At 40.0% G+C, this 26,116-nt stretch overlaps 1 protein-coding gene across 4 annotated transcripts in view; it reads right to left on the bottom strand.

The window, feature by feature from the left end:
* Positions 1 to 13,160: 13,160 nt before the first annotated feature.
* Positions 13,161 to 26,116, bottom strand: part of LOC105487834 (Sep (O-phosphoserine) tRNA:Sec (selenocysteine) tRNA synthase) — a 46,876-nt gene continuing 33,920 nt past the window's right edge. For all 4 annotated transcript variants that reach the window (XM_071093787.1, XM_071093785.1, XM_071093788.1 and 1 more), the window contains 3 exons: positions 19,429 to 19,522; positions 17,859 to 17,949; positions 13,161 to 16,390 (listed from right to left, as the gene is read on the bottom strand). In XM_071093787.1, coding sequence (XP_070949888.1) covers positions 16,096 to 16,390; positions 17,859 to 17,949; positions 19,429 to 19,522 — 480 coding nt within the window. In that variant the 3' untranslated portion in view covers positions 13,161 to 16,095. The remainder of the gene's footprint in view (positions 16,391 to 17,858; positions 17,950 to 19,428; positions 19,523 to 26,116) is intronic.

Below are 26,116 nucleotides of genomic sequence, written 5' to 3'. Positions count from 1 at the left end.
TCTGGGAAATGGTTCCACAGTCATTTTCCCAGCGGCTGGGCCCCCCAGCTGTCCCAGCTGCAGATGGTCTGGGCAGCGTCTGGTGGAACCCCCATGGGGCCTCCAAGCATTGAGAGTGCTCCCCTCCTACAGGATTTGTCCTGGAACCAGCTGAGCTTACTCCTGAATGGCCTGAGGCAGCCGCAGACATATTTCTGCTGTCACTCAAGGATCCCGGAGCGTGTCCAAGCCCAACTCCCAGTGCTGTATCTAGAGGTGAGAGTTAGGATAGGGCAGAGAAAAGAAAGTAAGATTCACGGCCAGGCAGGTTTGGCTTTCAGGCTTGTCCCTGCCACTTGTCATGTGATCTTAGGCACATGACTTCATCTTTCTGAATTTCAGTCTCCTCCTCTGTAGAAGGTGAATAGTGATATTCTCTTGCAGAGCTGTTGTGAAGGTGAAAGGAGATAACGTAGGATACTACAGGAAAAGCCTAGGCCCTTACTGAACAGCAAGTGTTCCTATGTTTGCTGTTCCATGAGCCATCTGTTGACCCTTCTTGGGGGAGTGGTTTCCTGTTTCCTAGGTGGTGGTTGGGGTGATGGCTGTGGGACAGATCGGAAGACTTTTGGAGCAAGTCCCTGAGTTTCTCCTGCCCTGGTCCATATTCCCCAGACCTCAGGCAATTCCACAACTTTTGGGACCCTCCAGAAAGCTGTTCCACAATTGGGCCGGTTCCTATAAAGGGAAGTTGACTTCAAAACCTCCCTCTCTAAGATGTCAATGGTTAGAAGCAATCCACTGAGGATCCCACCAGCTCACTCGACCTGGCCTACCTAGGGGCCAGTGCAGCTCCAGGGCCGGCCCTGCCCCACGCAGACACCTCCACCTGCCTGGGCGTATCTGCCCTGGACCAGCCCCTTGGTGCTTCCCAAGTCAGCTGCTGCAGTGGTCGGCAGCCCACAGAGCCCTCATAGACAGGGAGGAGACCCAGCCAGCACTGACCACTGCTATTGATGCCCAGAGAAACACAAGGCCTCCTCAGCTCCCAGCCCCTAGGACTCACCCACATCAGGTTGAGATTCCACTCACCGTGCATGGTCACTACTGTCTGTGCAGTGCTGTTGGCTCCTGGTGTCTGTCCGTGGAGTCCTCGTGGTCCAAGATGGTTGCTTGAGCTCCAGCTACCATGTCTGTGTTCCAGTTGCTTCCTAGGGGCCTCCCTACCCAGTGACCATCACTGAGAACATGTCTGATTCATGTGATGGTTCTAAACAAACCTATACATTCTTTGAGAAAGGCGGGAGTCTGTGTCCCCTCCTCCTGAGACTGGGTCAGCCTTTGTGACTTACTTGTTACCAATAAAAGGCAATGGAAGAAAGGCCGCGTGTCTCATCCCAGAAAGGTCATGCAGTTTCCAGCTGGTACTCTTGCCAGGCGTGCTCTTGGGGACAGCTACCACTAAGTCTCATGTCCCAGGATCATCATGGTCGAAAGGTCACACCTGAAGGGAATAGTGTTGTTATAAAGACTACTGGATAGGGTCAGGCACAGTGGCTCACGCTTGTAATCCCAGCACTTTGGGAGGCCAAGGCGGGCAGATCACTTGAGGTCAGGAGTTTGAGACCAGCCTGGCCAACGTGGTGAACCCCGTCTCTACTAAAAATACAAAAATTAGCCAGGCGTGGTGTCATGCATCTGTAGTCCCAGCTACTAGGGAGGCTGAGGCAGGAGAATCACGTGAACCTGGGAGGCAGAGGTTACAGTGAGCTGAGATTGTGCCACTTCTCTCCAGCCTGGGCAACAGAGCCAGACTCTGTCTCAAAAAAAAAAAAAAAATGACTACTGGGTCAGAGTCAATGGGCCCAGCGCTGGTCAGGCCATAGTTCCTGAGAAGTGGTTCCACCCTGCTATGGAAGCAGTTGGGGGAGCTGCTAGGAGTGTGAGCTCTGAAGGTTGAGTGCTGGGAGTCACATGCTGCTTCCTCTGCTCATTGGCGTGTGTCCTTATGCACACAATGTTACCCCCCCACCGGGCTTCCTTTTTCCTCTGTAAAACGGGTATGATATCACCTCACAGAATTGATATGAAAATTAGATTAGTTAATACATGAGACAGTCTCAGAACTGTGTCTCACTCAGTATCACCTGTTTTCTTTATTCCATGCCACCGATTATTTCATAGAATTACTGTTTCCTCATATATAGCTTTCTCTCCACTAGAATGTGGCTGTACAGGGCAGTCACCATGGCCACTGTGCTGGGGACCATCCTATCCTCACTGCTGGGTCACCACAACCTCAAAGAGTGTCTGTCACACAGCACGGACTTGAATCAGTTTGAATCAGGTTTTTTTGCTTTTTCTTTTATTTTCGGGTTTGGATCAGGTCTGACTATGTGTAACGGATCAACTCGAAACAACAGTGGCTTTAAAAGGGAGCAGTTTATCTGCCTCTCAGGAACCAGAGGTGTCTGGAGGTGTACACCCCAGGAAAAGTTTTGTGAAACTGTCGTCGTCAGAGGTCCGGGCTCCTTCCACCTTGCTCCTGCAGCAGGTTTAGTGTGTCTACTTCATGGCCCATGATGGCTGCTTAAGCTCCAGCCATCACATTTGAATTCTGTGTCAGGAACAAAAAGGCGCAAAAAGGCATACCACGTTTCTTTTAGGGAAAATTTCCAGCAGTTCTATACAATAATTCAGTTTACATCTCATTGGCCTAACCTTAATGCACGGTTACATCAGCTAGGAAGCTTACCCTACTGGGAAGGCCAGTGTTATTCCCCCTGGGAAGGGCAGCGTTATTCCCAGTTAAAGTTAGGGTTCTAAGGGACAGAAGGAAATATTAAGAAGAAATGAGCAGTCTCTGGCCAGTGCTCAGTAAATCTCAGACAGACAGATAAATGGTCCAGCCAGCCTCCACCCTTTCCACCCATGCCCTGGGGGTTCCCACTGCCCTGCAGGCCAGCTGACCTGTGATTTGTGTCAGCTTCGTCTCCAGAAGGCTGTGACTACTGCCTGAGAGGGAGTCAAAAGGCAGGAAGGAGGCTGGCTCAGGAGAGGGGGATAGTGCAAGGCAGAAGGAGCCACTCTTCCATCCTTGACCTACCTGTCCTTGACAATGACAGTCATCAGTCATCCCTTCCATGCCCAGGGCCTGCTGGGGCAGGGACTTTGGAGGCTTGCTCCAAGGGAGTGAGGATGGCTAAGGACAAGACCAATCTTCTTTATTTCCTAGGACTTCGTCACCCCAGGACTTCATCACCCCAGGACTTCATCTGCTTGGTTACCAGATGGTTATCACCATCTACCCCCACAGGACACAAGCTGTCACCTTGTGGCCACCGTCAGTGGGAGTCAGCAGTCCTCTGGGCACGTGTGAAGGTTCCAGCTGATGAATGGGAAACTTCAGGCTGGAGAGGGAGGGCAGGAGCCCTACTCAGCCTCTTGGGTTCCAAGAGCCCTGCATCCTATTTGGCTCAAGGTGCAAAATCTTCTGAGAAGGTTGGGCCATAGTGGGTTCCAGAAACAGGTGCCAAGTCACAAGCTTCTGCTTCTGAAAGGAGAGAGCAGGGAGCCGGATTTGGGCAAATCTAGGCCAGGTTCACACATGCTGAGTGGACAGACTCTGGCTCCTACCTGGATCCTGCTCCTCTGCAGCTTGCTGTGCTCGCAGTCATTGTCCACCTCGCTCTATCCTGGCCTCTTCTGCTGACCACCAGAGCCCCACAGACCATGACCTCTGGCCTGGGCTGCATCTTCTGGCTGCTAGGAGTGGAGGATGCACAAAGTTCACAGTCTCATTAGTCCTCAGGAATAGAAGGTTCTACTTGGCTACTAGATGATTCCTCACCGCCATCACCAACACAAAAGCCAAGATCAAGGGAAGACCATCACGGGTCTCTTGAGGACCTGAGCATGGAGGCGGGCACCAAGGACATGCAGAACACTGAGTTCTTCATCGGCCTTGGCAGAGTGCTTGTCCCATATGCTATGTGCTTTGCACCTAGCATCCTATTTCGTTTTCCCCTCAACCCTGTGCTGTCGAGACCATTGTTATTATCCCCATTTCACAGATGAGGAAACTGAGGTGTAGAGAGGTAGACTTGCCCAAGGACCTCACCTACAGGGAAGCCTCACTGACCCTGCGGGGAGGTAAAAAAGGACATCTAGAAAACGTGTGATCTCCCCTTGGTGGCAGGGGCCTTGTTAGCAATAGCAAGAGCATTGCAGACATGAATTCTGGATCTAGATATTTTGGTTATCATCTGGCATGACACAGTGTTAGAGGGGGACTGACCTGGGGGAGGACCGAATCCAAAATTCTCATTTTTTCCTCCTCCACAGAGGAGGAAACTGAGGCCAGAGTAGGGAAGCACCTTGCCCTGGCTTCATGTCAGCAGTTCCAGTGTGCAGCCTGCTCTCATTTAGTCTGGGCATTTCTTGTCCTTGATAAGTTGCTATTTTTAAAAAAGGCTTTTCTTTAGTTAAAAAAAAAAAAAAGTATTTCTGTCCTGTTGGCATGGTTGGATTTTCCCTCAACTTCTCACTAGCAGTAAGTGCAAAAAAGGCTGAGGTTGTTATACAGTGACAAGCCCCCCATCAGTATATTTCGGGAGGACAAACAACTTGAAGGGACTCAGCATCATCTTATCATGACACCTCCCACTCCCAAGAGCGACCTACGTAAGTATCATGCTAAACACTTCACAGTTATTCCATGGCATCCCCCAGTCCCTGACGGAGGAACTCCTCCTTCCTTTTCCCATCTTGTAGCTGAGGACACTGAGGTTTATGCAGGGAACCTATCCAAGATTACACACTTGATAAACAGCAGAACCAGCTCTAAAGGAGGGTTGGCAAACCACAGCCCACAAGTGAGATCCAACCAGCCGCCTATTTTTGCATGGCCCGTGAGCTGAGAATAGTTCTTACACTTTTAGGGGATTGGGGGTGAAAAAAAGCAACCAAAGAAGAATATTTCACGACTCATGAAAATTATATGAATTTCAAATGTCAGTGTCCATAAATAAAGTTTTATTGGGACACTGCTATGGCCATTCATTTACAGATTGTGGCTGCTTTCGAGTAGTTGCAACGGAAATGGTATGGCCAGCAAAGCCTAAAATATTTACTGCCTGGCCCTTTACAGAGAAAGTTTGCTGACCACTCCTGCTCTAAAGCAAAGGCTCCTACCCCATGTTTTAATGTTCCAAGAAAGCGCCAAGGCTGGCATCAGAGCTGTGAGCGTCAGGGTTCCAGACCTTACCCTCGGAATGACGCCAGACAAGACAAGCCATGGAAGTCACCAAACTTCTCTGGGGCTTAAGTGCAAAATAAGGATAATCATCACGCCCTGCCTGGCTCCTAAAACTGTCAGAAGATGAAAACAAAATAATGTACATGAAAGCATTTTGTAATCCAGAAAGCACTCTACAGAAATGGGAAGGATCACTGCATTATTTGATTGAGAGAAAGAGGGCTGGTATGAAGGAAAGAAGCCAACTGGAGGAGGTGGGGGCGGGTTTGCCTTGCTTTTGCAGGATTCATTAATAAAACAGACCAAGCCTGTTGGGAATGGCCTTTGTCATAAACCCTGTGCCCTTGCTCCCCGATGGAGCATATTCTTTGACCCTGAAGCATGGATTCATCTCTTAAACATTTACATTTGGAGCCAGTGTCACTGTCCCAGAGAAATGGCTTGCAGGGCATTCACAGGTTTGGGCTTCTTCCCAAGGTGTGGGCTTCCCCCACAAGGCAATTTTAAGGTACTAAGAAGACTTCCCTGTCCCCAGATTCACTCTGCTCTTTTCTGCTCACTGATTTGCAAAATTTCACAGAGATTCATTTCTCTGATTATTCCAAATCTGTTAAAACAAATATTTCTGGACTAGGCTATCATTAAACCCTGTTGGTTATTTCTAGAGTGTGAACAAATCGGTTGATCATTTGTTCAAGAAATATTTGCTAAGGTCCCACAAAATGTAGGAGACCAATGGGCATTCGAGGGACAGACGGGGAAGCTAGGAGGGTGAAACCGAATCAGGTGTTGTCACCCCTGTGTCCAACCAGCTCCATTTTTCGAGGTGTTTAAGAAAGAGAAGAGAGAAAGAAAAGAAGGTGTAGCAAGAGTTCCCACAGGCACGGTTAGGGCTGGAATCCTACGATGGAGAAGGGTGAGAGGCAGCAGAGCCCCAGAGCTAAGTTTTGTGGAGGCACATTTTGACTGTGTGTGAAGGGATATTTGGAGCTGCTGCCTGGTAACTCCGGGGTGGAGTCCACTGCTGCCATGAACCCCCTCCCATTTACAGCGGAGCCTGCTGTTTTTGACTGTCAGCACAAAAGCCAATCTGAACTCGACAGCAGCCCAGCTCTCCTATCGCTCCCCACCCCCAGCCGCAGCCCCCCTGCTGGCACCATGGATGCCTGACACTCAGCTGATCTTTTAAAAGTGAGAAACAAACAAAACTGTGTGCAGAATTGGATGTTTATTTCCACCATCTGCGTGGCAATACAAGTTCAAGTTATAATGGCATCCGCTCTCCATCAGTATTAGGCAACCATTTAAACATCTACAGCCATTTACTGATTATAAACACACACTAAAAAAAAGGCGGCAAGTGGCATGTGGCCCCGCACCTGCTGCCTCCGTGTGTGTCAGTCAATTTCATGCCTAGGAAGCTCTGTGCTCCATGGGGATGGATCTATAAAGCAGTTTGGTTGGTTGTGGGTTTTACTTTTTTTTTCCCTGGGAACAGCATAAACCAAGTTGGCCCTAAAATACACTTATTGCAAATAGTAATAAATGGAAAATAGACAATGATCATAAATGCAAACCCAAAAAATGCTGAATTTCCTAATGTTAAAAGGTCCATTTGCTTTTCATTAGAAGATAAAAACTGATGAGTGTTTTTACTGACCTTCAAGAAAAGTTAGCAGGGATTACTGTTCAAAAGCTCCTGCCGGCCACCACCCTCACCTCTCCCACTCCAGGAACGTCTGAGTCACCAGGCAAGGACAGAACAGCACATCAACTGGATGTGGTGAGAGAGGCACTGGAAACTGAAGAAATCGATGAATTTTCTAAGGAAACAAAAGAAAAGTTGATCCGAAAATGGTGAAAACGTTTTCTGGATCAACTTTTTGTCTTGCAAAAGGTTTCTCTACCTCCTTTAGACCTGCCCTTGGCCGTCATCGGCCTGTGGTTGGCTGCAGCCTGAAACCTGCCTCAGTGCTGTCGTGAAGGGGCTATGTGGCTTTGGGTTGTCTTTCTTAGAATGTTTTATTACCTGGGAAAGCTAAAATGGGGAATTTCATTAGACCAATGGATTCCTAGGGACTCTGGATCTTACATTTCCAGGTTAACGTCTCCAAAGTGAGGTTTGGTTTGGTTTCTAACTAAAAGTATCTTCTGCCACTGTGGTGTAAAGGACCCACTTATTGCTCATGACCAAGTTTTTTGGAGGGAGGGTGGGAATAGAACTCTCTCAGCTTCGGATCTGGTCAGAAGCTCCAAGTTCTCCCAGAAAGCTCCTTCGTCTCTCTCATGTGATCCATGAAGCGCATCAGATGGACTCTTCCACCAGGAGCACCACAGTCAGCTCCTCTGCTCCACCCCGGGGGTGCCTCTCTGCCCCCGTTTGCTCTGAACGCTGGTTTTGAGATGGCGCTCTGCCTTCTCGGCTCATTGAGCCTAGCTGGTGGGAGCCCAGCATAGCTTGCTTTGTCTTCAATCCATTTTAGAATAAAAGTTAGCTCTATATAGCTACAACGATTACCACCCCACCACCAGCATATTACAGACCTAATCCTATTTGGGGTTCTAACTTAAAGCCTCACGTTGGGAAAGTTGGCATTAAAAGTGAATTATTACACACCAGTGTGGACTCAAGTCCATTTCTCATGCTAACCAGCGAAACTTGAAGCATGTCAAACTGTAATTTCTCCAGCATCCCGAAAGATCTTTGGGAGCCTGCGTGCAGGTATAAACATCTCCTGTAAATCCAGTATTAACCCAGGGGAAAGCTGTTTAAAAACAAACACTGTCTCAAGTACTTTCAATCTCCCCTCTCTGCACTTCTCTAATTGCCACTGGTTCCTAATGCTTCCTGATTCCCTCCTCTTACCCTTTTTCCACTAAAATCTACCCTTAGGTGATCTTATTTGGATCCTGACTAAAGGGTAAAAGAAAGGTCGTTACAGAAATGAAACTGACAGCGTATTTTATGACATCAAGACATTATTGTTAAATTTTTCAGGTGTGATAATGGTATTGTGACTTAAAAAACAAAAATTAGTCCTTTCCTTTGGTGACATGTATTGAAATGTGAGCTACACCCAGAAATGATGAGACTTGCTTGAAGCGATAGAGGGGAGGACTGGCTGGTGCTGTAGGTGAAACAAAATTGGACTTGGTATGTGCCCAAGCTGATTAATGGCTACTAGGCGTCATCACATTTTTTGGCATATGCTTGAAAGTTTCTATAATAAAAAGTGTTTGTTTTTTAACAAAAAGCCCACTCTTAAGGAAACATCTGATAAATACATCCAAAGTAAGATGTCACCAACTAATAAGGATAAATAGCAGTTATCTATTTCCAGAGGCATCTGCATTTAACAGGAGAAAAAGCCTTAAGACAAAGAAATGAATCCAACAGTGCAAGTCAGGCAGGAGCAAAGAGGAGGGAACCTCCAAAAACGCCACTGAAGCCAAGCGCTCTGAAGAGAGTTCCAGCCTCAATTTTCTTTCTTTATCAGAACAGAATTTAATAAAGATCAGGCCAACAAACACAACTACATTTTCCAAAGACTGTTTCTGGTGCTATTTTATTGAAGATCTTTCCCAGTTTTGTTTTGTTTTTTTTTTTAACAACCATTTAATAATTTTAAGTAAGATTCATTTAATAACAGCTACTATCAGACCACTTGCTATATACGAGACTTTTTGCTAAGTACTTTATATATGATAGATTCTTCCATTTGATCTTTATTTCAATCCTGTGAGATATTATCCCCATTTTACTGATGAGTCAAAAGTAACTTATGCAAGATCACTCGGACACTAAGTGGCAGAGCCAGGGTTGAAGTCTGGCCTCTCACTTGGTGATCACTGTAGTGCCCAGGAGAAACCTCTTCCTGAAGGGTGGTCACTGAACAACGGATTCACCTTCTCACGGCATATGACCACTTACCAAAGGTGTGCTAAATCATTAAGTCATGAACCATTCCTCAAAATAGTAGTGTTTAAAATCATAAAATAGCTAAAAAAAAAAAAAAAAAAAAAAAAAAAAAAAAAAATGCCAGATGAAAACAATGGCATAATCTGTGATAGCCAACACAGAAAAGATTCATGAGGCTAATGAACCTTACTGAGGATTGGTGTCACTGGAATAGTACCAAGTGGGTGCAATCGGGTTTAGCAGACACGTTTAGAGCAAGGGAGAGAAGAATGAGTAGAAAGGTGTGCAGAAGAGTGTAGGTCATTCTGTTGGCCACGGGTATCGAAGGCTGGATTCTCTGGGAGGTACATACTGAGGCGAAGTTAGGACCGCAAAAGGTTTGTTGGGGAGTAACACCTGAAAAAGAAAAGAGGGGAAGCAGGCCAGGGCAGGGGGAGCCCTCGGACTGTGAAGCAGACCCAACCAAGTGTCTGCCAGTCCAGCAGGGAGTTCCAGAGCTGCACTCGGTGGAAATGGCTCGGTCTTTGTATCTGGGCCTTGCTCAGAAACTGGCTGAAGGCCATGACTTTGGCTCAAACACAGGCTTGAGCTAACCTTGAAGGTGCTGATAGCAGGGAGGCTGTCAGCTAAGCACACTCCTTGCAACTGGGTAGGAGTCTTTCTGTGCAAGATCTGAACAGAACCTCTTTGTGTCTACCACCCAAGTAAAATTTGTAGAGCTCTATTCTAGGAGAGATGGAAAACCACTGAGTAGTTTCAATCAGACACGATGAGATTTCATACATAGTTACATGAATATTTAATAATACCTATTGAATCATTCATGCAATAAATATTTGAGGGTCTGTCACGTTCCAGGTGCTGTTTAGGTGCTTGGGATACATGAGTGAACAAAACAAAGATTCTGCTTCAGTGGCGTTTATGCTATAGCCAGAGAGGGAGACAAACAGTACAACATAGTAAGTACGGAGATGACACGCTATGTCGGACCTCTGCTCCTCAGTGTGCTCATGGGCCAGCAGTGTGGGCAGGCCCTAGGGATTTGCTAGAGATGCTGCCCCACCCTAGACCTAGTGAATTTGAATCTGCATTTTAACAACTCCAGATGATTCTTACGGGCCCCACCCTCAATTTTAAGACCATTTTTACACAATGGTAAGTGGGAGTAGGGGGAGGGGGAGACAGCTACAGTATTAAAAAGGGTAGTCGAAGTAGAGCTCATTGAAAAGGGAGAACTCTGGTAAACAGTATGAAGGAATTGAGTTAGCCAAGCATCTGGGTTAAGAGACGTTTCAGGCAGAGGAACTAGCTTGAGCCAAGGCTCTAAGGCAAAGCATGCCTGGAGTGTCTGAGGAACAGCAAGATGGCCAGTTTGGTTGGAATGGAGTGGGCAAGGATGAAGAGTCGGTTCAGAAAGATAAAGGGGGACTGGTTACTATGGCCAGTGCTGTGGGGCCTTACGGGACACAGCAAGGCCTTGGGCTTATTCTCTGAGTGACATGGGAGCTACTGCAGGAGTTTGAACAGACAAGTGACAGGACCTATGTTTCCAGAGGATCACTCTGGCTGTGAGAACAGATGGTAAAGGGACATGGGAAGAACCAGGGGAACCAACGGTACTGTCATAATCCAGACTGGGAGTTCAGAACTGGTTGGTTACAGAGTAGGTGGGAAATGGCTTGATTCTGGGTAAATCAGTAAATAGATATAACATGATCTCTTGATGGATTTGGCGTAGGATGTGAGAGAGAAAAGTGGAGGATAACTCCAAGGTTTCTGGCCTAATCAACTGAAGAGAAGTGTGATCTGAGGTGAGGAAGGCTGTGGGTGAACAGATTTTTAGGGGAGAAGATCAAGGAATAACCTGTGGCATATGGAGGTTGAGATGTCCATCAGACACGCAAAAGATGTTGACTAGGCAGTTGCATACAAGGGCGGGGCTCAGGAAAGAAGTCTGCTAAAGATATCCATTTGGGAGCCATGATCAGTCATTCTACTATAAAGTCACGTAAGAATAGGGCTATATATACTGAACATTTGCCGTGCCTGTAGATCTGCCTATTATACCATACATTTTGGTCAGATAATATAATCATTATGGAAGGATTGTGATGTGAACTTCTTCGGTATATCTTTCCTGGGTTGTGATCTGAAATTTCAGGTAATTAGTCAATGCACTTTAAATACGGGTTTAAAAAACTTCTCAAAAATGCAAAACAAAAGGAAATCTATAAAAGCCAAAATAGAAAAACCCTGAAAATAAAAAATAACGGTCATCTAAAATCAACTGAATACTTTTAACTTAATTTCCACTGGCAAATGGACAAAATTCATTGATGATTCCCTTCGAAAAAAGTTCTACTGAATAAACTACACAATAATGAATACATTTAAATTTAAATATAGTACAACTTAGGACAGTATAGCTTTTTATGGAGCATAATAGCAGTTATTAACAGTAAGTACTTTATGCATAGATACTGAGTTAATCACGTTGCCATATATTATCTCATTTAATCTTCACTCCTATAAGGTTGTATCTATTTTATATTTGATGAGACTGAGACTCAAAGAGGCTGAATATGTGACCTCACATGGTTAATAAGTGCTAGTGCAGAGATCAAATTCCAAATCAAAGGCCACTATCTGCAAAATTCAAATAGCACAATTTAGATGTGAAATCTAAAGGAGAAAGTGGTATTAATCTACTTTCAAATAAAGGACAGTATTTCTTTTAGAAAAGATTAAATGCTTCTAAGTACTTTCTACAGTCAATAGATCCTTTGCAAAATGGTTGCAGGAATATCGTCTCTTTTTTTTTTTTTTTTTGATTTAACCCCCAGCCATGACTCATGCTTCTCATTAAGGTATGACTTTTCTTGCTGATTTCTAGACAAGCTGATACTGATGACTGAATCAAAAATGGGCAAGTAATTTAGTGTCAGTTATTTGTACTTTCAGATTTTATCTATCGTAATGATTAGGTAAAATAATGTACTGTCAGTGACTTATTAAAAATTTATTTCATGTAACAAATTATATAATTTATTTTTATCTTTAAACAGTCTACACCGAAAACATTTTTGGAAACATCTTTTCCTTTTGGTAAAACAGGTTAGCAGGCTGACATCAGCTTCGTATTCTCATGGCTAAAATCCCCCACAATTATACAGTTAAGCATAGCTTTTCTTTGTATTTCTCAAGTTGACACCACTTGATAAAAAACAAAACAATATAAACATTTCTAGATTTTGCCTAAGGCCTTAGCTTTAACTGCAGAGTAGTGAGTAGGAAATTACAAACATATATTCATTAGCCTTAAACTTACCATCTTACATGTGCACATACCAAAAAGGCAAAAGGAAAGTAAAAAGTAAGGCACAAAAGGATGCAGTGAGTGTTAGGTCTGTCTCCCAAGATTGGCCATAAGAGACATTAACCAACATAATATGACAGACAAGGAAAAAACTGACTAATAGAACCTTATTTTTAAAAGCTGTTAATAGCATATTCAATTATTATCAAACTATTCAGGTTATGAAGCTTCTAAAATGACCAAATTTCTGTGTATGCAAAACTGGACTTTTTTTCAGTTACAAAATAAGGTTGGCCTCAAAAATGTAAAACATAACAAAATCATTTAAGGGTTTGGCAGAAGTTAGTACATCTCAGAAAGTGGGAAAAGGAAACCCAACTCTTACATGCACCAAATGTGTATGTATTCCAAAAACTTTCTCCGAGTATGACTCAGACTCACAAGAGTTTTCCTGTTGTTGTTTTCAGCTGTTGGTTATTTTCCTCTGTGAAATATAACTCTCAGGATGAACTACTAATTCAACATTAAAGTAACATCAGCAGTAAACACAAATTATCTTTGTTTAAATTTTACTAAAATCTATGGAAGCCATAGACGTAGTCTAAAAATACAAGCACATTCTGTAGCCCAGTCCTCAATAACAGTTCTTATTATGAAGTGGTTAAAGACACAGAACCACAGTGAAGTGGTGATCATAATAATAGAAAAATTTAATTCATATTTAAATTTACCATTCTGTATATCAAGTGCCTATTGGCTGAACAGAACTGTATTCAATAATTCATATCTGTAACTTTATTCAACTAATACAAAAAGCTAAATAGAAAGATTTACAGTTGAACACCAGGTTCCTAAGGCTGGTGTCACATATCATTCCCTGATAGAGCGAGAATTCATCAACAGAGGACCTAAGAACCAAACTGCGAGTTTGATTTAAAATTCCTTTCCCTGCCATGTATAAGTAACACATTGTGTAGTGACCAAAACAATATTCTGTTACACAATTTTCTTTTCTAAGCAGGCTGCCACAGCCCAATGACTTTACAAACCTAACTCCAATATTTTACCTGATAGTTTTAATAAGGATTGTTGGGTCACAAAGATAGAAGAGGTTATCTTCAGCAATGACTGGTAATGTATCATCCACTGCCTTCGTCACAGAACAAAGATAACAAAGGCCAATTATGAGGCTTACCAATCAGTACTAGCAAATTATAATAAACACATCCTTTTTAATACTTATGTGTGGAAATAGGAGTGAGTGAAAATGACACTAGGATGGGGACAAAGGAAAGCCTGAATAGACAGAACTCTTCAAAAACTTGTGAATTTTATGCCCTCAGAGTCAAATTTTAAGCCAGGAGGAATAGAGCTAGAATTCCAAAACCACTGAGAAAGAAAGGGTTAATAATAAAAACCACAGCTGATTTTCTGCATCAGGAATGAAATGTTGTAACATATCTATCATTCACATGTGAGTTCATGTAATTTATCTTCAATTAGAATTATTATCTATTCAGCAGCTGAAGCCCAAGAACTGCTGATACACTGCAGATGAGAAAACATTTGCTACTCTCCCAGCTCCGGCCTTTCTTAAGCTAAGTGATGATCACAATAATATAGATCACTTGTTCTATAAAACAATTTTGGCTTACATGTACAGCAAGCCGTGCTGCCAGAATTTACATTTGCGACAACATTTCATCCCTCTTTTTGAATCTAGAGGTTGCAACTCTTCAGTTTTACGGGTCCTGCAATTTAGTCCTAAATTCTCATTAAAAATTTACACTTTTTAATCCAGCATTTATTCCCTTGAAATGAGTTACTATAGCTATGTAAATTTTTTTTAATGTTTGAACCCCAAAGATAAAATAAATACATTTTAAAATAACCTTTATGATATTCATAGTTAAATACTTCATCTCAAAATAGTCACTGACTTCCAAGGTGGTCAAGCCAGTGACCACAGGAGTCTACCTTACACATTAAAGGAAGCGGTGTCTGTCTGAGCTCATGTTTACAGTCCAGAACAATGTACAATGTCACCAAAATACCAGAAAATCTCTTTCTCATACATAGGTTACAATGCCAAATCAATAAGAAAAATGCAGCCCAGAAGGCAACACAGCATTCTCTACCATAGTGTTTTTAAAAGTATGCTCAATGGGCTGTTAACAAATATTTCACTTTAAAAAAATGAGTTTCTCGTTGGATAAGGATATATTGAAACTGGTTATTTAGTGAGGGAATTCTTAGAGCCTTCTATACGCCAACAGGCAGGTTTGCAAAGGCGGCTCCCAGAATTATTTGTAAACACTTTCTCCCCATGAGCATCTTCTAGGAACAGAAGCCACAGAGCTGGTTTTGAGAAACATAGCTTTGGCATGGTGGCATGTTTAGAAGCTTCAGTAAATCTTCAGGCTATGACATATCAGTCTATTTCTTAAATTAACAACAAAATTATTGTTAAAGCCAGTATGTCTGGAATTTCAGACTCAGAAAAATGAGCACATGGGCAAGGAGGGGGGAACACACCTGTTTATTATACTATGTGATTTTTACCTTCCTAGCAAACATATGTTCAAAAATACTCATGTTAGCTAATTTTGATGATGTCTGTGCACAACATCTGAACAAACTAACCAATATATGCAGGCTGCTTAAAGCAAAAACAGTAAGTGGAATAATGTTTTCCCTTACCCAAAAGGAAAAATGCACCAGTGCCATATAAAACAATTTATAATGACATGCTTGGAACCTGTGACCCTGGTTATCACTTAAGATTCTCCATATAGTATAGTTTGATGACATTTATAAAGCTATCTTCTTTGAAGTACTACTGAAAGTTGCTATGGTAACCTCTTTACTCAAGGAGTTTATCTAACTTTAGAGGTGTATTTCTCAGCCTCAGCACTAATGACATTTTGGGCTGGATAATTCTTTGTTGTGGAGAGTTGTCCGGTGCATTGTAGAATGTTGAGCAGCACCCTGGCCTCTATCCTCTAGATATTAACAGCATCCCACCAGTTGTGACAACCAAAAATGGCTGCAGATGCTGTTCAGATAAGCGAATCAACCCCAGTTGAGAGCCATTGCTTTTGGGTCAAAATGGAAGTTTATACCTTGACTCTGCTTCCCTGGGGAATGTCCATTTTACAGGCACACTGTGACTTACACATCTCAACAAACAACTAGTAACTAGTGGCATAAGGAATCTTTCTCAATTCTGTGTGATCAGAAAAGGTAAAGAATGGTTAGGAGGAAGCACTCTACATTTCAAAGAGAATTGAAGGTAATTTTACTGTCGTTACACTAGTAAAAATTATCTGAGTCATGATGCTTAATTAACAGATATTTTAACAATTAGAAAAATGCTAGCTGTATATTATAACCTGTTAAGGATCACAAGGATTGATGCAGTCTAAGAATGGGAAACTTAACAATCATCAATGGTTAGTTCAGACCACAGTCTACTCCTTGACTGAATATTCTCCATGAAATTCTCAATTCAAAAATCTCAAGTCTTATCTTTAAACTGCTTGCTTGTACTACAGCCTTTATCATTTCTTTCAAATACACCTTTGCACATGTATTTGCAAAGATCAAGAAGAAACCCTTCGCATGTCATGAAGAAGCATCCTGGTATGTGTCAAGAAGGACATTATCTGGTTTTAAAGCCATTTCTTCAATATCCACATCTTCAGTTTTGTCATAATTGTCATCACTCTCTTTGCTTTGTTCTTTTCTTACTGCCTTTAAACACTTGTCAAGTCTCTTTATGAACAGGTCCACATCCTGCATCTTCATTCCGATGGCTGATGCAGCATTTAGGTAAGCACAAGGGTAATTATTTGTATGTGACATAAAGCCTCTGAAAGTATAGCCACTCACAGTTTGCACAGACCCAAGAGGCACAACCCTGAAAGAAGAAAGATTTACCAATTTAATATGTCTGGTAATGGTAACACAATGTCACCCATAAACAAAAGATATGTGTTACAAAGTCTTACATCCACTTATTAAGAAGTTTAAAACAGGAATAAATCATGGCCTACGAAAATAGACTGTATCAACTTTAAAATGAAATTCTATAACACACTGCTTTTTTACATAGAAAAGTCCTGCCTACCGTTTACTTATCTGATTATCGTTTACTTATCTCCTATTAAAGACCTATAAGCTCTAGGAATCTCTTTTTATTTTACTTTTGCCAGTATATTTTTCTCTTTACCTGAAGCTCTAGGAATCTTAAACACCTCTACATCTTCTTTAAAGAAGTAAAAAGAAAATGATTTGGTTTTGTGTCAAATCTGGAATATGACTTCATATATACACCCTTCACTGAAATATTGAAATTTGCAAGTCAAACCACTGTAATTGTCATGTTACCTCAAATAATCAACAAACTAAAAGTCTAACTATCTGATCAGTGCTATGCAATGGATAGTTTTAAAGCCAAGATACAGAAGAAGTTATGTAACTGTTTATAGTGGGGTGGTGGTCAGCAAACAGTAATATTCAGCAAAGGCACCTGCATTTTTAAAGCTTGATTTCACTGGCATGTTAGATATAAGCAGATTTCTAATACTCTAATCATTTAGCTATGTTTTAAAGAAGTCAATGAGGCTCAACTTAAACATAAAGACAAATAGTGGCAATACTAAAAGCAATGTCAAGAAATCCATTTTAGAAGTGTCAAAACTATATTGTATATAGGTAAGAGTTCATCAAGGTAAAAAGTAAATTAATCTAAGATTTTACTTTTAAAAAGTTGTACTGTGATATAAAATCTCTATCCTCTGGTAGCTACAGAAAAATTCTTTAATAGAAGCATGTAAAGTATTTACAGCAAGATATTTTCAAGTCATTTTTCTCTGACCTCATCAAATCTAAAATGAAAAACGAGATTCATTTTTCAGGCCATGTATACAGAAGAGGAAAAAGTACAATTTTCTCTGACATAGGCAAGGATTGCACACTCTTTTTTTTTTTTAGTTTAGGAAGAAGGCTTTTCCTTAACAACACTTTCACTTCAATTTAGTGATGAAGATGGTTTATTTCTAATACCATAATGTGACACGCCGAAGATCATCTAACAAAGGATATAAAGACAAAATATCTATATAGAGAGGTAATAAAACTTTGTTTCTGTACATCTATGAAAACAAACAAGATTCATGTCTTTTTGTGACTATTTCAGGCATAAGCAGTCAACAGGTGGGCATACAGTAGCCTTACAGATCCTCTAACTCATCATTCTTTACTCCATGATAAATTCGCAGGTATAGTTCAGCATATACCTGGGGGACTATTGTTGAGGAAAGGTATTTTATTGGAGTTAACTTTGAAAAGCCAAAGAAACCCACATCTATTTTAAACATACTTACCTGGCTCCAGAAACCTGTCTAGTAAAAAGCATCGAGCCGAGCTGAGTGACACCTTCGTCATGGTGTTCGTCTAGTGTTTTAAGTGTCATAGCTGAAAAAGAAAAAAGTACCCTAATAAGCGCTGGTTTACTGGCATAAAAATAATTCAAATAATAACAATAATAATGATGAAGACATTACTTTTGATTCATTGTCAAGTGGCACAATTTCACTGTAACGTACTTAATAAATCATAGGGATTTCTTTATATATCAGACAAAAATATTTTAATGTAAATTAACATCTCAGAATACGAAACAGAATTTCCATATCATCCTTCAGGAGAGTAAATTTTTCCAACTAAAGAGATGGAACAATAACACGATCAGTATGGCTGTTTATTCAAATTCAACCAAGTTTTAAAAACTTGTAAAGTTTTTAAAAAATGTGGGATATATTTCAGTACATATACAAAACTAAGTAAGATCAAATTCTGCATATAGAAATGGAACTGATCGTTCTAAGGCTGTGTGGGTAAACTGGATTGCATACATAGCACCACTCGTAGCTACCATTTACTAAGGACTCACCATACTACATGCTTCACAAACAATCTCAACCAATCATTAAACAATTTTGCATGTGAGGGAAAAGGAGGTCAGAGGCTAGGACATGGAAGATTCGGAATTCAAGCTACACAATATCACCTTCTATAACATCTACATAGATCATAAATCAGCAAAGGACTAATTGGGGTGGTTTTTATTATATATTGGTGTTCAAATGGTATTCCACAGAAGCCCATTCCTAAAAAAGGCTTCGGCTACAAATGATTCACTTTCTTTTCTTCAGATATCTGTGAAATATGAAACATTATATTACATATATTCACAATTTAAAAGGGGGTAATTACGAAGCTTAAAAGATAATTAAGTTCATAAAAGTCAATATTCACATTATTGTTTTTAGTAACCCCTATATTACATGACAAAAACATAGTCCTTATATACGCAAATGAAAATACCATAAATACAAATTTCTTTAACATCCATAGGCTAAAGAAAACAAGCAATAATGACATTAAAAACAACATAAGATTTAATTTCTGGTATGTTGGGGTTCTGTTAACTGGAGAAAGTTTTGTTTATTTGTTTGGTTTAAATAATAGAGACAAGGTCTCACTATGTCGCCCAGGCTGGTTCTGAGCTCCTGAGCTTAAGTGATCTCCCGCCTCAGCCTCCCAAAGTGCTAAGATTACAGGCACGGGCCACCGCACCCGACCTGGAGAAAGCTTTAATTATTTATAAATAGAGTTCTGGTTAGAAACAGGACTTTAAGTATTATTTTCTGCATTTTCATTATAATACTTAATATTGACTCTGATTCTCTCAGTGTATAGGCTTTATCTTAGAAATATATTAAAATATTTCAAAAGCCTAACTAAACTTTTTCAATTTACAAATTAAAATACTGTGATGAATTTAGAAATATCATTATAACTAGAAAGAGTTTTCTCTCTTTCTAGAAGTACCAGCTTCCTCCTAGAGATGGATCATAAGTATTTGTTTTTCTTTAGGAAAAAAGAAATTACCTAAAGATATGGGATTGTGAGGTGTATGCAACAGTCTTTCATTGTAGGCTTCTGACAACTTCTTTATTTGGTTGGACAAATATGAAAACATTTCCTGCAACAATAAAATGTCACATTTAAAACAAATCAAATACCTACTGCCAGATTTAATAAGACAAAAATCTGATTGGTATGAAGTCTACATTGTAAATGAACCCACCCATGTGCCTTAACACCAATTCTCTCCTTTGCCACAACACAGTGAAATTCAAAGCTGCCACAACTATCAGAAGCCACAGGATTTTAGTAAAGGCAAAGAACCAGCACACTTTCTCCCTTCACTAGTATGTATCTATCACAAATCCATCTTCTTCTCAGAACTTCCAGATCTACCACTCTGGAACTCGTAGCTATCAACCTCTTCCCTGGACACAGCAATAGATCCTAAATGATTTTTCTGCCTGTTCTCCACCGTTCTATAATCGGTTCTACACTCAGAGACTAGAGAGGTCTTTCAAAAGCATACCAGTTCATGCCTCTCCCCTGACGACTTCCTCCAGTAACTATTAGAAAACCACACTCTTCATTTCTAAGGCCCCACATAATGTGACCCAGCCAATATACTCAACCTAGTGACTATCATTTCCCCTAGTCACTACACACCAGTCACATTAGCCTCCTTTCCAATCATTCTAGTGTTCAAATCTTTGTGCTTGCTTTCCCTGAATTTCCTAGATCATTCCCCAAGTGGTCCCTCTTGTCAAATGCTAAAGACACCCGCCTTTGTTAACTTCCCTATTAAAGCAGCTTTCCAACTCTGCCAATCTTCTTCCCAATCCCAATCTCCTTCCAACATATTACCTATTTTGGTTCCTTCACTATACGTGCCACAATCTGAAATTATCTCATGTATTTGCTTAAATCAGTATTGCCTATTACTATATATTACAGGGGAAAAACTCCTTGACCACAAGGACTTTGTCTTCTTCACCACCGTTGCCCCAACACCAAGAAAAATGTGCCAGACTTTAGTACACAAGTTATTTAGGAAAAGGTAGTTTACAAATGTATTTCCTTTAAATCACACAACATTAAAGTGAACAATTCCCTTACTTCAATTAAAAGAATACAGCAACTCCTACAGTCCAAGCTTGAGCCCAGGAGGTCAACACCAGCCTGGGTAACAAAACAAAAACAAAAACAAAAAAAAGGCAACTAAAACTAAAAATTGTCCCACTCTGAAAAATAAAATATATTCAATAGTAGAAAATATAATAAAAATATATTTTACAAGTATCAAATGTCACATGTATATAAGTGGCAGTTTAAGAGTTACAAGTAAATATTAAGTTGGCAACTACTTGACCTAAAATTTTACTTTCTTCTCCTCACAAGACCTTTAAAAAGTGTTGAAATCAGTATCTGCCCAACTACAACTGCAGCTAAACAAACCCATTTGCACTGAGCTCCTCTAATCACAGACAAAACATATAAACTCTAAGAATACACCAAACAGCCAGGGGCTAACAGAGTGCCCAAGCAGAGACAGCAAGAAATGACACTTCTCCAACCTCAAAGGCCAAGATACCCTGATCCCACACTGAGTCCCAGAGGAATTTTTTCATGTCTGAAGCACACAGATGATTAACTCCATCTTTTGTTAGGTAAAGATTAAGAGGAAAACTCCTATCAGGTTTATGAATTATTAATGAGACTACTTAAGACCACAAACAGTTTCACTTCTGTCAACCCAGTACATATATTTTATATTCTCACCTAAAATTTTTGAATAATCATTTTTAAATTTTAGGATACTTTGTAATATTAATTCTCAGAATGTTGGAATTACAAAAATCTTAGATCACTAAAATAAATTCATTCCTTTTATATTCAAAAAGTTAACATCTACAGTGGCCATACTTAATGAAGCTATTAATAAATGTTACTGTTACATGAGATAAGCCTTTCTCTTTTGTTATTTAAAGTATAGAGAAATATTTAAGGAGACAAATGGCATTATTTCCAGAAACAAACAAAAAAGCATCTTTCCTTAGACATATAAAAATATCCTGGGCTGAATGTGGTGGCTCACGCCTGTAATCCCAGCATTTTTGGGAGGCTGAGGCCGGTGGATCACTTGAGGTTAGGAGTTCAAGACCAGCCTGGCCAACATGGTGAAACCCCTTATCTACTGAAAATACAAAATTAGCCAGGCATGGTGGTGTCAGCCTGTAATCCCAGCTACTCAGGAGGCTGAGGCATGAGATTCACTTGAGCCTGGGAGGCGGAGGTTGCAGTGAGCCAAGATTGCGCCAGCTTCCCAATGTTGGTCAGGCTGGTCTCGAACTCCTGACCTCAGGTGATCCACCTGCCTTAGCCTCCCAAAGTGCTAGGATTACATCCGGCCCTCGTCCCTCCTTCTTAACCCAATATTCCCATACTACAAAAGGTGAAACAAGAAGATAATCAAATGGAACCAATCAACAGTTTTTCCAGCAATCAGAACAATTCATAATTTTTTAGTAACACACCAGGGTTAATAAAGAGGAGAATTCCTGGGTTTCATCCATACATTTTCGTCTCCTATAAAGTAATTAGGTTACTAATTTAAATGCTATTTTTTTAAAGCAGTCACATATTTTCATTTAGATATTAAATGCTGATTTTTCTTCACTTATATTATTCACCAAAGTCTTAAATGGCCTCCGTCTTTCCAATTTACTCTGAAATTCATCAAACTCCCAACAACAACATAACCCACACCCATCCTTCATTTATCCTCAAGCATATATTCATGAAGCAAAATTTTTTCCAGTTTACATATTTCAGTGGTGAAAACAATTTAAAATATTATTCTATCTACTTTGGCAGCCACATTAAATACCAAAATGGTCACATCTGTGAATAAGCTGAACCCGATGAGTACTTAATTTATACTCAGGTTAGCTATTTCTGAAAAAAGAGAAAATGTTTCCTAAGCAACACCCCTAGAGGGGGTGCTTTTAAACTTACTGATGCATACATGGCTATTAAAAAGTGAATTTGCCCAATGTTCAACTTCTAATACTTTAACAAATTAGTTTTTACCAGTTCTATCAATCACTTGCTAATGCCACTAGAATTCCGTTTGAACCGTAGGTAATATTAGGATACTATTTTTAGACTATGAAGATAACACTAAAGTAATTAAATCTTATATCACTAGTATGGGAGTAATTAGATATAAAAAAATTTGAAGCAAGTTCACATCCATCAACAAATATTTATAATATATTTACTCTGTGTAAAGGGTTATAAGTAAACCAATAAGCAAATGTTTTAAATATCTTAAAGCACAATATGCTAAATTCTATAATATTCTACATGTTAAGCTCCTAAATGCTCTCCTATTAATATTACTACATTTTAAAAATATCATTTAGGAGACTATTCCACTACTCTACACTAATACTTAGCTAAGCAGTTTTTTACCTGATATATTAAAGCTACTACAGAACCTGTACTATTTTTTGCTACAGTTAAATCTATAACTGACATTTATTATAAAATACTTCTGTAAAGAAAGAAATTTATAAGCAACCCAAGCAAATGTATATAGAAAGATCTTACTTAAAAGAAATGAAATATTATTGATTTTCCGTGTTCTCTGTACTGTATTTAACTTAATTTTAAGAGACTTTTCACTAGAGATAAACTGAACTGTATACCTGAATGCTAATGTCAGCTATATTTCTAGAATAAAAATACAAAACTTTACACCATAGTTCAAGATGTTAATGGAAGAGAAGCTGAATGATATTAAGCATTATCTTTCATATGGCCTTTTGCAAATTGATTTGCAGTCATGAAATTCGACATTTAGCCTGTCTCTCCCAGAATCCAAAGATGTGCATAATTCACTAAATTTTAAGTGAAACGGTCTTATGTAATCATGTCTTTGAAAACTGTTTCAAGTTATAGGATAAAATAAAGATGGAACCTCACATATTATTACAATATGTTTCACAAGGCAGGTAACAAACCAAAAGAAACATACCCACTAGTCTACTATTTCAAAGATAACATGAATGAATGGATGGATGGATGACTGACAGTAGGTAAATACTGAAGCAGACAGATGTCCATATTGGAGGAAAACAGTACTAAATATGACATGCTGCTGTCCCTGACTGTGGTCAGCTAAAAGGATCCAGGCACACTTGGCAAATCTTGCTTCAGAGGCTACACCCATTTGCATTCAAGTTGTTAAGGCCCCATATGTAGGCCTGAAATCAGATGCTTCTGCAGAGATTGAACCACTCCACTTACAGGGCAGCAGATCTAGTAGTGTTTCCAAACTTAGCTCTGCTATAAGGACATTGAAGTGTATAATGTTCTTTTAAAACTTAGTTTGTCCCCCAGTTTTTAGCTCACAAATTCTAGCCACTGAGCAGCCATAGTGCTGTTATTCTTCTTCCACTTATCCAATTTGGCAGATATTTGCAACAATAAACGATTACCTGCCTTCCCTGTTCAGCAAAGCACTCTTCTAAAAGGAAAGCTAAACGGAATAATGATCTTCTCCAGAAGCGAAACAAAAGTGAGGATAAACTTCTAAGACCATAGACTTTCTTTCTGCATAGACAAACTAAAAGATACAGCCTTACGTTTTAACCCCTTTTTTAAAAGGGGTTAAATTCATGGTTATTTCTCCCCTCAGTGAAGCAAATGTGTTGATCAGGAAGGGGATAAGGGCAAAGAGGCTCAATTCACACACAGAGCTCCACTCTCTCTGATCCTTTCACCCTTCAAAAAAGAAAGCTTAAGGAGGAATGGCTTCAAGCTGAGTTCTTGTCTGCCACTACTGTGAAAAAGAAAAAGCTTTTTCGGAAGAGATAAAGCTAGATGAAATAACCTCTAAAAATATCATTGTGGTGAATAAGGACATAGAATGAAAAAAATCCTAAGTTTTCTACTAACATCCCTTTTTTTAGTACACAATAACACCAATAATATAAAAAGGAACTCTCAGTGATGGTATATAAATAGCTCTGGCTGGAGCAAAATAGCTTTGCCTCAGCTTCTCCAGAGCTGAACCAATAAACTATCATGATTAAATTTTCACAGTTCAAAAGCAAGTCCATTTAAACAAAAGAGGCCCTTATTTCTGCAACAAATCCAATAAAAAAACAATATTTATGCTACACATATGCAATTATGGTTTATGGAAGACATCCACATTTTTCAACAGAAAAACCTGCCTACTGAATGAAGTTATTAAAAAAGCAAACTTTAACTTACAGTGACAGAGTTCTCAAATGGGCATCTTAATACTTTGAAAATTACTCCTAGAGATATTCTCTCTTATAAATTATATACATAGAATTTTAAATAAAACCAATTAGTACATTACAGAGCCTTTGGGGTTTTACATACCTCCACTAGATAGAGTGGGAGGGTCACAAGATCACCATCTTTATGGCTCAAATGCCTAGCACAGAGCAAGTGATCACTCCCTCAACAATGGATGAGTGACTAGAAGTAGTGAGAAGAGAGTAGTAAGACGGAAAGCGCGAGAGACTTTAGCATCACACAGACCTGGCTTTCAATGGCAATTCTGGTACTTATATGTGGTACTTGGGCGAATACTTAACTCCCCTGGGTCTCAATTTTATCTGCAAAATGGGGATAATTCCTACCTCACACACTTGCTCTGGGTATTACAGGAAATAATAAATACAATGAATCTAGCACAGTTCCTCGCATACAGCAGAGACATTCATAAAAACGTTAGCTCCCCACCCACCTATTTTTCCCCTAGTCTACAAGAGTTTTCAGGATAAAAAAAACTACAGTTAGCTAGCAGGACTCCTACAGACACATGATAATACACTGTAGCTATAATCCTGTTCTTGTCCTGTTCCTGTTTATTCTACTCTACTCTATATATCTAGATAAAAGGAAAAGAACAAAGTTCTGAATGTTACAAAGAGAATTACCTCCTGACATCTGAGATGAAGGCATCCAATTCATGAATACTACTCCAACATAAAATTTCTCCCATAAAGTGTTTACCCAGTGATAATAAAGAACAAAATCCCAATGAAAGTGAGCTGCCTGCTGGATTCATTCACTAGCTGAGCTACAATTCCTGCAGGTCATCCTCAAAGGAGGTGGATTTTCACTCACGCTAAGCAAAATGTACACAGGCATGGGCCTTTGGAATCAATCATCTACAAGTTGTCAAAAATCTTAAAGTCAAAAACCTAAATGTCACAAGACAGAACAATGAAGACATAACAGAAATTTCAAAAAGATGACAAAATCCCTAAAATCAACAATTCCAAAATCTTAAGGTTAGAAAAGTGCTTCTGCTAAGCAGGAAGTACAATGCCTGTTATATACAACAGGTAATCACCATTCCTTTTCACAAGTTTTCGACTATATCCATATAGTTGAATATTTAGAGAAATGTTTCTATAAGAACATAGAAATATACAGTAGATTATTCCCTTTAAAAAAAAAAAAAAAAAAAGGCTGGGTGCAGTAGCTTACGCCTGTATCCCAGCACTCTGGGAGGCTGAGGCAAGAGGATTGCTTGAGCTCAGGAGTTCGAGACCAAACTGGGCAACATGGCAAAATCTTGTGTCTCTACAAAAAGTAAAAAAAAAAAAAAAAAAATTTAGATGGGCAAGGTGGTGTGCACCTGTGGAAACCAGTTACTCAGGAG

Source organism: Macaca nemestrina, chromosome 3 (genome assembly GCF_043159975.1).
Source record: "Macaca nemestrina isolate mMacNem1 chromosome 3, mMacNem.hap1, whole genome shotgun sequence".
NCBI lineage: Eukaryota > Metazoa > Chordata > Mammalia > Primates > Cercopithecidae > Macaca > Macaca nemestrina.
This window is presented reverse-complemented; position numbering and strand designations above follow the sequence as displayed.